Genomic DNA, 13,127 nt, shown 5'->3' with positions numbered 1-13,127 from the left:
CCTGATCAACGGAAAGCTTCTCATAACATCCTCCATAAGATCTGGATTTTTAAAAAAGCATTAAAATAAACATCTCAATGGTGATGTTTATTCTAAAAGAAATATTACAACATATTTCAGTTTTTTTTGTCTTGCAAATTAATGAATTACCTTTAGATAGGTCGACAGCCCTCTGACATTGTGAACCAGAAGAAACTGAAAAAAAGAAGGATACAAAACTAATATTCTCAATACCAAGAAATGGAAAAAAACTATTTGTCATTCTCCTCCTGACTTCAGATTTTCTCCCGCCTGAGACTTGCCTGTCCCGATCCTAGAATAGTCCCCTATTTCCCATCTGTCCTGGACAATCACACATTTCCCTCCTCCACCTTCTCAACACAGTCTCTTCAGCTTTCAGTCTGGCCGGCACAAACGTTCCAGCGAAGGGGGAGGAGGACTTCCTCACGCTGGCCGCCTCCCGGCTCAGCCGCAAGAAACGTGTCATCGGGGCTGGAGTCGGCGTGGCCATGGTCTTGGTCCTGCTGGTGGCCATTCCCCTATTGGTCCACACCACCAAGGGGGGAGGGTCCGGAGCAGGGGGAACGCACTTTGAGATGCTTGGGAGCTGCAAGATGGTGTGTGACACTTTCACCCCCCCACAGGGAGAGCTGACAGCCGTCTCCCCTCAGCCCCCAGACTTCTCAAACCGCAGGGGGAAACAGGGGTTCAAAGGGACACCTGGACTTCCCGGTCCTCAAGGTCCTAAAGGCCCCACAGGAGAGCCCGGCAAGCCTGGCCCACCTGGTCCACCTGGGCCTGGACCCGGAGGCTACGGCTCATCCTTCTACAGTCCCAAAATCGCCTTCTACGCAGGCCTCCGGAAACAGCACGAAGGGAGTGAAATACTCAAGTTTGATGATGTTGTGACCAACGTAGGGAACTACTACGAACCGAGCACCGGCAAGTTCACTTGCCCTCTGCCTGGCATCTACTACTTCACCTATCACGTCCTGATGAGAGGAGGTGATGGGACGAGTATGTGGGCTGACCTGAAGAAGAACGGACAGGTGAGTGTGTCTGTGTGTCATTTGTGTGTGTGAAGTGTCTCTCTGATACTGTGATCTCACAGGCCCACCTTTTGAGACAAACTCTCCAACAAAATGATGGAGTGATTAGGTATCACCCTGTACCACCAACAGCAACTATTTTATAATGCAGGGACGACACATATAGCATATATGTGTATATATATATATATATATATATATATATATATATATATACACATATATGTATGTACTGTATATTATATTATTATAAAACACAAAAGTGACAAAAATAAAACAGTTTTCTAATCTGACACAGCTACATGTTATCTTTCTTTCTTTGAACATGGACAATGCACAAAAAACATTAACCTTGTGAAAAACTTCCTTTCAATCAACACACACATGCATCCTTGCATTTGACCTCTGCATTTAAACCATCCTAAGCATTAGGAGTAGTGGGGTGCTGGAAAGCTCAACAACACTTGTCAATGTGGAAAGGAGGAGCCGGATATCGAACCTCCCCTGGTGAAATAGTTTGACAAGAAAATGTTTTTTTTATCATGTTGAAAAAAGAAGGTGTTTTTTAACATCTGAGTTTTGAGAGCATTATTTTTGGATGTTTCAGACAAAGAAAAATCTAAAGGAAAGTTTCCACAAAACATATCAAAAAGAATACAAATTTTGTTTTAATTGAGCAGAATTCACATTAAACGATCTCAACTCTTGTATAGTGAAGATCTATCAACCATCTGTTTAATAATACAGTTGAAATACAGTTGAAAAAGAAGAGGAAACAAATGCAGGATGAAAGTATACAGAGGTGGGACTAAGAACAACTTAACATGGAAAATGAAATCTGTAATCAGTTGTACACAACTTGCACGCAAAGGCAGAGAGAGAGAGAGAGAGAGAGAGAGAGAGAGAGAGAGAGAGAGAGAGAGAGAGAGAGTGAGTGACAGCCAAGCGATCAAGAGGATAACAATCTTACACGTCTCAGTGGAACAAAGCCAAAATGCGACAGCTGGCTACTGTCCTCTGAGGAACTCTGACTTTAACACTAATAAATAAACAAGTAGAAATGCCTGGCACAAAGCCTTGAATGCTTCCATCTGGAGATCCGTGACAAGCTTGAAGTGCTAAGCCCTCACTCTGTTGAGGAGCCCTGATTCTGACATGTGTGCTGCAGAACAGAAGAGTGACGTCCTGGGGATTACCAGAGAAGAAAGAACATGCTTTGCATTGTTACAAGTCAGTGTAACAAGGTACAACAGTCTTTTCTCACATAATTTACACGGTACATGAGCCGACAGCAATTAGCTACTGAGCTAACCCGCTGGGCTGCCGTTCACTGATTTTTCTTTTACGTCTTAGAAGACTTTAGATACGGTGAGTAGGCCAATAAGAATTCAACAGAGGACAGTTCAGCAGTTAGCATTGAAACCTTCCACATAAACACACAAAAATGCCCACTTTCAAATTGTTCCTTATTATGTGAACGTGCAAAATTCGCATTTAACTTTTATATACGTTATTTAAAAGTCCACAGCTTGGGCAATTGACACAAAAAAAGCTGCAGCCAGACACATGCCATTGCTTGCCGGTTCTTATCACCGGCCATTGATGAGCTTCACAAAGAAGTTCCCGCTGCACCTTGGCTCAGTCAGTAGCCCCTGTGGCAGCAACAAGGACATGCAGCTGCCTTGTTGGCTTTCCCACCATTTCATACAATTCAACAATGCAACATGATGGTCCTGCTACTGGGGAAACCTGGTTGCTGTGGTTCACTGCAGCTTCACCCTCTGACATGTGCCTTTGATTCAATTTGTTTGTTAGTTATCATGACATCTTAAAAACCTGTCAACACATTTCAGTGAAATTTGGTTAAAATTAGGTTATGGGCTATTAATTATTGTTGGTGTCAAAATCAGAATATATATATATTTGTTTTACATTGCTTGACAGCAAGCGCATTTAGTTTTTATATTTTACCCACATAACTGGCACATTAATGTTCATGATATCACAATGACAATGTTTTGCAATTTGGATCTAGATGGAGACGATGAAATTATGGCTGCTAACAGTAATTTCCGATTCATTTTTTAGTCTGAGAAATATTTTTAAAGATTGTGGAAAACATGTACATCAATCTGCCAAAGTGATATATTCTAGTTGCTTGTTTTTTCTATTACATTTTGTAATGTTGCAATACAGAGCAGATCAGCAAATCCTTACTGTACATTTGAAAAGCTGGAAAAAGAGAATGTGGAAAAATTAATGAAATAACTCATCAATTTAGTTGTTACATGTGGAAAGTACACTTCCAGAAAGACTGCACAATCCACTGCATCTTTGCATCAAATCACACAGATGTGCCATCTTTTTAAATCTAAATTAGTACAATAGTTCATGAGAAAACAGGAAAAAATGCTCAAAATATTTTACTTTGCAATGATATACATTTCTTTTTAAATGACTGAATCTGCACCAAAAATGAATTGCACTTTCCGTGACCCGTGGGCTCACCAGATTCAACTGGAATATTTTATATTCTTTAAATATTCTGCAAACTAAGATACTGTATGAGCAAACAGCTAGGGTTAAACAGTAAAATGAGATATTCTCATACTACTTTGGTTTTATAGACTTCCCAAATCAAATACCCACATCATTGTATTATGGATCGTTTTTGTGCCTTATCAAGTCCATAAAAACAGTTATTCCCTATTTCATCGATTTGACGGGATGGGCATAAAGTGCAGAGTAAAGAGGACAGACAGTTAAATGCCAGCTATAATTGGAGGACTTGGTTTGTTGCGTGCCTTCACAGACATTGTCATTCCTGTCTTCACTGGCTGATAAATCTTTCATAGCTTTTAGATGAGATCTTCTCCCCTCCACCTGTGCCCCTCCTTTCTCTCTCACACACACACACACACACACACACACACACACACACACACACACACACACACACACACACACACACACACACACACATTTTTACCATCCACACTGGCTATTGACTCCTTACTCATTAATTATCTTTTCCATCAACTAAATTATTTAACCCAATTCAGTGCTGATCTTGCCCTCAGTTTCATTGCACCTGATGTTTTTTTTCTTCAAGTGCTCTTGTGAACCAGCTAGGTCAATGAGGAAAACCTTGAGAATAAGTGAAAAAGTTTGATGCAAAAAATTCCTACTCAGCTGTAAAAGTAATTAGTTACATTACTCATTAAATCATACATTCGTTATAGCATAGCTCCTTCAACGGTGTCTTTAAACATCTGCAAAAGCCTTCACACCCACATCTCAGATTCTGTATTGTCACCCGTAGAAACAGAAAATGTAATATTTTGATATAAAGCTGGCCAATGTTTTTGAGGTTGTTATTCACCATCAACAGCTAGCTTAATGTTAGCCTTGTTGACTGGCTGCTAAATTTCAAATTTTAATCCCATACAATACTCGTTACTTAAAATATTGAAACACGCTTTTTGCATTACAGCCAAACACAATAACACATTATATCGTGTTTGTTTGTTTTTTGTACAAAAAACGAAGCGTAAAGATGACAATTTACCTTTGACATTGGAATTATGTTTACGCTAAGCTAAACGATCACGGCCTACATATTTACCAGAGAGCAACATTGAAAGTGAAATAAGCATATTCCCCAAAATGTCAAACTATTCCTTTAAAACTCGGTATAGCAGTCGATAGTGTGTTTCGCAGCATGGATGTATGTGTGTGTGTGTGTGTGTGTGTGTGTGTGTGTATAACAATTGTCAGACTGATATGCTTTGTGTTAATCAATGTCTTGTCAAAGGGAGCTGAGAATAAGACACATCCCGAGGAGAGATCACTGCAGGGACAGGCAGGAGACAAGTGGGCTGACAGAGAGATGGATGGATATTCACAAGAGAGTGGACATAGGAGGATGAGAGAATAGGCAACATGAGAGTGTCCTCTGTCCTCTGGTGAAGGGAGGCGTTGAGGAGATGGGATAAAGCTATGACTGACATATATGAAACAAATCAGACTCACGCAGCTGTTGGCTAACGAAATGTGTAGCTGATGTGCAAGTTTGTACCAAGTTTGCAGAGATGAATCACTCAATGCAAGGAATCCTCTTCACTCATCGTGTCCCATAACTCATCAAAAGATTGGTATTGAAGTAGATGACCTTTTCAATGGATACATAATTCACCACCAATATGTACTTTGCCCTTTACAACGATGAGCATGGATAGGGACTGTGAATATTTATAGCTGGTCCAATATGGGAGAAACTGGGCTGGTCAGTTGGTCGGTTTATGGTGCCTGCACACACACACACACACACACACACACACACACACACACACACACACACACACACACACACACACACACACACACACACACACACACACACACACACACACACACACACAATAGTTTGGATGACATCAGTGTGGTGGTAGCATTTCAGCATCTCATCTCATTTTCTCAGGTCTGATCTGACATACTGGAGGAGGGTACTGGTGGACAAAGCAGTGCCTTGTTAAAGCCCAACACAGTGGCTCAGCCTTATCAATGTGAGATGAAAACATAAGAAGGAAAGATGAATTAAAAATGGTGTCCAGGTTAGAATAATATATGTGCAGTAGTCAACGTCTTTTCTTTAAATAAGACGGGTTGGATTTAGCAGACAACTGGCAACTTTTGGACTGGCTCTCATGCAACAAGCAGCAAAGACAATGCAGAAACCAATCATGGTATGTGTGTAAAGTACATAGGAAGATAAGCAAAGCTAATTAGATAATTTAATATGTCACTTAAAAGCCGTGGTGATGACAAGCTTCGGCTCAATTAGAGGAAATGAGCGGCTCGCCTCCAGTAGGTGTAATGTGGCTTCTGTGAGAGGAGCTGCTGATTACAGTACGTCAAGGTGTCAATATGGGCCTCGTGTGGAACTTCATTGGACTTTTTTTGTGTGCCTTTTGGGAGCTGTGTTTATTCCCCAACGGTTTTGTGTGTTATGAGAATAATTAATAATCAAGACACATTTTCTGTGTGGTACATTGCTTTAGTGTCAGACACAATTATAATGGGGAACATTTTGTATTAAAAGGTAATAGTCCACCCCTTCAGGCAGTATTTCTTGAAGAGTAAACAGTATGGGTCCTCTCATATACCCTGCAGCTTGCCCTTCTTTTCTCTTCTTGTCTTTTTCTCTGAGAACACACATATTTATGTGCATGTTCATGCACATAGCCATTATTTTATAATGTTTCTGTTATAATGGCTGAGGCCATTATATTCCGCAAACTAAAACGACTTGGCTGGTTGTTACTGTGTTCTGTCGTGTCTTTGTTGTGCTTTCCTTTTGCCTCCCCATTATACCATTATTTCCTCCTCATCATGGAAGCAGGATTTTGTTTCTTTCATAGATAGCAGTGTTTGATAGTAGCAGAGCTGACACGAACAAAGATAAAATGCATATTGGATTCCCATTTCAGAATCAGAGGAATATAAACTTCTACCCTGTGAACAGGTTTTAAATTACCTGCTGTTTGTGTCCCTGTGCACATATCTTTTTTTAAACACACAGAGTTGAAAAGAGATCGTAAACAATAGATCATAAAGGAATATCATTTAAGTTCAGAGCACAGGCTTTGCGTCTAGCTGGTGCTCTGCAGGTAGACCGTTCACAGAACCCATTCATATCCAATTAAGGCATCCCCTCTACCCTCAAAGGTTTCAGTCTCGAGCCAATTAGAGACTTTTTAATCAACATCTTGACACCTTGGGTCTTGAGTGTCATGGCAAAAATATTAACATGTAGTATGCCAATTAGTGTGAGTCTGCAGTGCAGCAGAAGTGTTACACGTCGACCTGCATAATAGAAACAGGATACCTCGGGCTGGTACATATGGGTGGAGGCCGAGAGAACACAGTGGCTTTTAGAAAAAAAGGCCATTTCAATTGCCCTTCTTCTATCTCCCAGCTCACCCTTAGAGGTCCCTCAGGTAAGTTTAAGAGACCGCGTCTCAATCGCCTCGCTTCGCTCTGAGAGGTCTGTACATCACAGTGAATGAATCCTGTCAGTTTTATTACCAGAGGATCAAGGCACCACTGTGAAACAAAACAAAACTGAAAAAATAAAACACTACACGGACAGCCCCCCTCTGAAGCAGGCATGCTTGATCAGTTTGTTATCCAACAGGCTCCCTCCCCATCACTCAAAGCCTCCCTCAACTTTGGCTTCCTGTGAATCCTGTGCTTAGACTGTTAAAAGTGGATGCAGCTGCTCACCCGTCTGTATTTCCAATCGTTCTTTTCTCCACGCCCTCCTTCTCTAAAAAAATATTCTGAGACGTAAATGTTATGAACACAAGCGTTTATATTGAGTCAATACACATAAAATTGATGAAAATATTTGGTGACATAAATTTGAAATACAGTATGTCAGCCCTTAAATATGTCACACAAATCAGAAGTTAACATCTGAAAATGTAGATTTTATTGAGCATTTAGTAGTGTCTGTGAATTATTTCTATGCTGTCAATTTCCTCTCTCTTTCTTGCTCTCTCTTCCAGCTTTCCTAGTCTCGCTCCCTCCCTATTTAATGTTGCCCCCTAATGAAAAGTGGAGGCAGTGTAATCTTCTCTATTGTCCCGCGGGTCTCCCTTCTCCCTAACAGCAGCAGATCAAGTCAGAACAGCGTTGAGCCAACAGACAGAAATGCACTCCCTTGTCGCTATCAATCTCCGCCACTGTTGACAATAATCCTGATTTGCCTTTCCCTCTTGTTGTTTCCAAAGCCCCGGCGCCTCCTGCGCACTTTAAGAAAACAGGGTTTCACTGTGATTGTTGCTGACAGCCGAAACCTGCAGATACATCTGTGCTGGCTTTAGTGTCACAAAGCTCTGCAATGTCACCAGCTCAGTCAGGCTCGGTTCAAGAAAATATATTCCACCATGGTGGATGAAGTATTTAGATCCTTAAAGAAAATCACCAATACAACAATGTAAAAAATAGCTACAGTTACAAGTTAAAGTCTTAAATCCAAATCGTAAAAGTACAGACGTCTTGTACCCTTAGAAAGAACAAGTATGACCTGAAAGTAAACACCTTTAGAATAATGGTTACATTTACCTAGTTTATTTTTTGAAGGCAATTGGTTTACGCATATGTAAAACAAAAAGTATGATTCAATTGTCAGATTTTACAGTGTACCACAGTTAAAGTATGGACAGAAAAATCTCCCTGTGAATTATATATTATTATTTAATTAGTCTAAAAGAGTCTCAATACTGTCTCAATACTGATACATGAATGCAGAAAAACCTTATACTTGTGTAGCTGGTTGAGGTGGAGCTATAGTTTTACTTTATTTATTACAGATAGTTTAATCTTTATCAATAATATATATGAAAAATACTTGTAACTACATATGTCAGATACATGTAGTGGAATATACAATAGAAAAAAACTAAAGCACAATATGTAACTAAACATTTTACTGCAGCACAATGCTTGAGTAAATCTGTGTAGTTATGTTCCACCACTGATTATCCAATTTACAACACTTAAATAATACTATTTACACATATTTACTTTTCTTTGTACCTTTACATAAACAAATAGTTTAACCTTACTTTTCATTTTGTTTAATTGAGCACAACTCAGATGACTGTTGATTCAGGATCAACTCATATTCCTTTGTGGCAATGATATTGATGTTGACTGTGATAATATTTAAAATGCCACACTCTTCAAAATATGTGGATAAAATGTGTAAACTTGTCCACTGGGTTACTATATGGAGGAGAATGCAACCATGAATTAATCATGAATATAACACATTAAATGTCAGCATCTCCACTGTCTAGTGGAGTCGAGTCTAAGTTAACCTACGTGTCTCATAAGGAAGTCAACCACAAAAAGCCATGAATAACATTGTGGCCGTTTGGCAGGCAAATATAATTAGCTGATGTTCATGTTTAAAAGGAATTTCAGTGAGGTGGTGTGAATGTCACTGCAACTTACTCTTAAACATGGGTGACAAAGGCAGAACCCAGTAGTCCTTATAATGTGCTGCATGTAGTTTAATCACATAGTTTAACAGGAGGGATTATAATAATGGTGTCCGTGCACATACAGAGATGTATACTAGTTTTAATTGTAATCGTATACTGCATTCGTAGGAAGTTACAGCAGCCTGGCAGCCTCTAACTCAGCTGAGAATACTGTCAGGGGAATCCTGCCGCTCAACCATGTAGACAGATGTTGGACGTACAAGATGTCAGAATCTCTTTACTGTTGTATTTCTCCTAAACCCTATTAGGTCTCCTCGGGGGAGCTGTTCAGTCCCTTCAGAGTAAAACAGTCCAACAGTATAAAATAAAAAAATGTCTCATATGCTGCGTAGTTTTTCCTCAGGTGTTCACTTGAGATTTATAAAAAACAAAGAGAGCTGCCTCTTATCAAGAGAGAGAGAGAGAGAGAGAGAGAGAGAGAGAGAGAGAGAGAGAGAGAGAGAGAGAGAGAGAGAGAGACAGAGACAGAGAGACAGAGAGAGAGAGATGGATGGATGGAGTGTGTGTGTGTGTGTGTGTGTTATCCTGACCTCCTGCTAGTGTTTCATGGGCCCATTTGACCACTGTAGCCTATCCTGTGCCCCCATTTATTGTGATTGTATGGAGTTATTGAGGAGTCGGACCTATTAGGCAGGGCGCTGCCATGGCTATCCGACTACCAATTACTGTAGCCTGCAGCCGCGTATAGCCCGCCCTGACACATCTGGAGGTAGAGAGGGGTAAGGGATACTGCGAGGGGAGGAGGGGAAGAAGGGAGAAGGGGTCCTCAGGAGACATGCCACAGCAGCACGCCGTTAATCAATCCGATTTAGACCGGACAGGGACACACTTAGTCGCTGCTCCCGCCAACACTGCCATGGCGGGGGAGAGAAAATGTGTGCGTGACCTGCATCTAATTGGAGTGTAAGGACACAAAAAGATGGATAGATGGGTCCAGAATGAAGAGATAGCGATGGTGTAGCGAATGGGAGAGGGGAGATGGAAGGGGCGTGAGGTGTAGGGAGAGACAACAATTAATGATGTGATGTGAGTTGAATTAAAACAAAGGAAATGTATCGATTCATTTCTGTCTCGAGGAGGGGAATAAAAATGTTCACCTTCACTACATTGAAGAAATGGTTGCATGGAGAAATAAATTGAGTTGAATTGATGAAATGTGTGGAAAAAAACGTATCGTTTGATGGAGGATGGGGAGAAACGGATAGTTTAGTCCTATTTGATTTGTGAAAGTGATGACAAGAGAGTCAGGGAAGCTTAATGACTGGTGGAGATGATGGACTAGTCAGAGCCTCAGACAAGGATGGAGTGAGGGTATCATATTTCCATTCATTAATATGTTTGTGGTTGTGTACTTTATTTTCCACTATTAAATGGATCTTCTGCTTGAATAGTTGGTTACTTACCCAATTAATATACTTGGAACGAAACAGAAACCCCTAAATAATGAAAACCGCTGCCCTATTCGTCAGAAAAACAGCTCTTTATCCATGTTCAAATGAATAAAAGACAATTCTTTGAGTTTGAACCATGACATTACATTTAGCAACTGTGTGGGTTGTTGCAGGTGTATGCCTTCATCCACGTCATAATGAAACCTCTCCTCAATAGCAACATGTAAAAGAACATTCTGCATTTAGCAGTTTAATATTAATGTTAACTGCTACGTAAACACGTACAGTAATCGTCAGATGGAACGACTTCCTCCAAAATGGCTTCTCGAACCACTGCAGACCCAGCATCATGTTTAATCAGCAACTACACACATAAACCTGTCCAGATGTAGATAAAAGAGTGAAGAATGACTCTCCAGACCATATTCCTTTAAAAAAAAAAGTGTGTCAGGCTCCAGGTTCTGTGGTCTTCAAACCAGCTAATGTATCTTTTGTGTGTTGGTTTTGAATACAAGCAATTTCTGGATGGCAGACATTAATGCCAGTTGTATGAAGCTCATGATGACAAGCTCTTGTTGTAACTGTGTTATAGGGCTGTTGATTACATTGTTTGGTCATTTCGAGGCTATGGTGTTGTCCTTTGTCGTTGTCTATGCATATTGTCCATGTTTAGCATTATATATATATATATATATATATATATATATATATATATATATATATGTTTCTTTGATGATATTTGTAAACCTATATTATTACGTATATTTGTTAACGTGTTTGACAAATAAGATAAATACCTGTGACATAACACTACCTAATGGCATTGATTGGCAATTGTTATAGTCCAGCTGCAAAAAAACAATGTCCATATATCAGCAGCAGCCAGTGTGTGTGTGTCTGCACGTTCATTGTGTTTGCAGTAATTGCTCGACAATTGAACTGGTCCTCCCTGATGCAATCCTCGCAATCCCCATCAGACTCTTCTCTGCAACAGGTGGATCAGGTGTGAGAGCAACAATCCTCTGGAAAAATTGATAGCGGATAAGAAAGGATGTGGTCTCAAATGGAGGTTTTAGGCCAAAGATCACTGCACATCTCATCTATCTACCCAGTGGACAGGAAGGCATCTGTACTGATGACATTACACCAAGATCACAGAGTGAAACAGGAAATAAAATGGCATCGGTTACATCCAGATAGCTTGAGCAGACTGGTTTGGGATAGTGTGATAAAATGGAAGAGATAAACTTAATACATCATCAGCCTATAAAACACTGGATTGAATGATCCATATGTAGCAATAGATTAGATCACTAGATTACATAATATTTGCGTTCTTCTCGTTGAAAACAGAAAGCCATATTTCTGCCATGACTTTTCTCTTAATCCAGTAATTAATATTTAGATGGCTGAGGTGAATATGCCCCCATTGCACGTGAGTATTAGTGTTTTGGGGCTACAAGAGAGGACCAACAATCAAATAAGAGCATAGAGGCTTGTGGGAGCAGAGGCTTGTAGAGACACATGGCTGAGAGATTCGTAACTAATCAGTAAAAATCGTTCATCCATGATCACATTTACATTAAAGCAATCAGAATTTTTGTTTTTGTTTTTTTGTGTTTATGTATTTAATAGAAATGTATCATTCTCATTCTTAATTAAATTAACCTTGTTGACATAAAGGTTCTAAAAAATGAAATGCCTCAATAGGTTGTTATATAGTAGTGGCAGGCGGTGCTATCTTGCCTTGAATAGTCATTACAAACAAAAACACCTTTTTTTAGTTGAGTGAAATGGCTCAGTTATATTTAGTGACGAAGGTAAAAAATGCTTCTCCAATATCAGCATCTGAGCAAATAAGTACCATATTTGTGTCAGTTATGTATAATGAGAGTGGCAGGTGTTCAGTTTGGGCCACTTTTCAGGCCAGTTCTTGAAATACGTTGGTTGATAAAAAATTACATCATCATCCCAAATTTATAATTCTAAACACTGCTCCACATTCCTCCTTCATCAAACTTCATTCTCTCTGCTAGTCTAGCAGTTTTGTAAAATATGCAGAGGTTCTAACTGAATGTAAATCTGCTCTTCAAAAAGCTGCTGAGCCTAAAACAATCACATAATGTCAGTGGAGAGTTACCATTTCCCATCTAGCTGAGTTTTGTATTTTAGAAGCATCAAGTCTTTTTCTTATGTGTTTTGAAATTACTTGGATTTTAAAGATGTTTAATATTTGAACATAAAAACCTCTCCCCAATTTCTCCCCAAGAAATATAAATATAGCCGAATATGTTAACTATAACAAGCTTCAATGAAGACCTCAACATACTGTAAAATACACTTAAGACATCACATATACTCTTCCTTGATGGTATTGCTTTATTTATTTCCATTTTTGCAGCCTATCAGCATTTACTTTTTTGTCTCTGTTGCAGGTGAGAGCCAGTGCAATTGCTCAAGATGCAGATCAGAACTACGACTATGCCTCCAACAGTGTTATCCTGCACCTGGATGTTGGGGACGAAGTGTGCGTACAGCTGGACGGGGGCAAAGTCCACGGCGGGAACACCAACAAATACAGCACCTTCTCTGGCTTCCTCATCTACCCTGACTGA

The 13,127-nt window shown here is 39.9% G+C and overlaps 1 protein-coding gene across 1 annotated transcript; it reads left to right on the top strand.

Moving 5' to 3' along the window:
• Positions 1-506: 506 nt before the first annotated feature.
• On the top strand, positions 507-13,127 carry c1ql4b (complement component 1, q subcomponent-like 4b; the record flags this gene model as incomplete). Its single annotated transcript, XM_079217778.1, has 2 exons — positions 507-1,049; positions 12,948-13,127. Exons 1-2 carry the CDS (start codon positions 510-512, stop codon positions 13,125-13,127), a joined length of 720 nt encoding a protein of 239 aa, XP_079073904.1. The 5' UTR covers positions 507-509.

This window comes from Taurulus bubalis (assembly GCF_910589615.1).
Source record: "Taurulus bubalis genome assembly, chromosome: 5".
Lineage (NCBI taxonomy): Eukaryota > Metazoa > Chordata > Actinopteri > Perciformes > Cottidae > Taurulus > Taurulus bubalis.
Note: the sequence above shows the minus strand (reverse complement) of the source record. Positions and strands in the feature narration are given on the sequence as shown.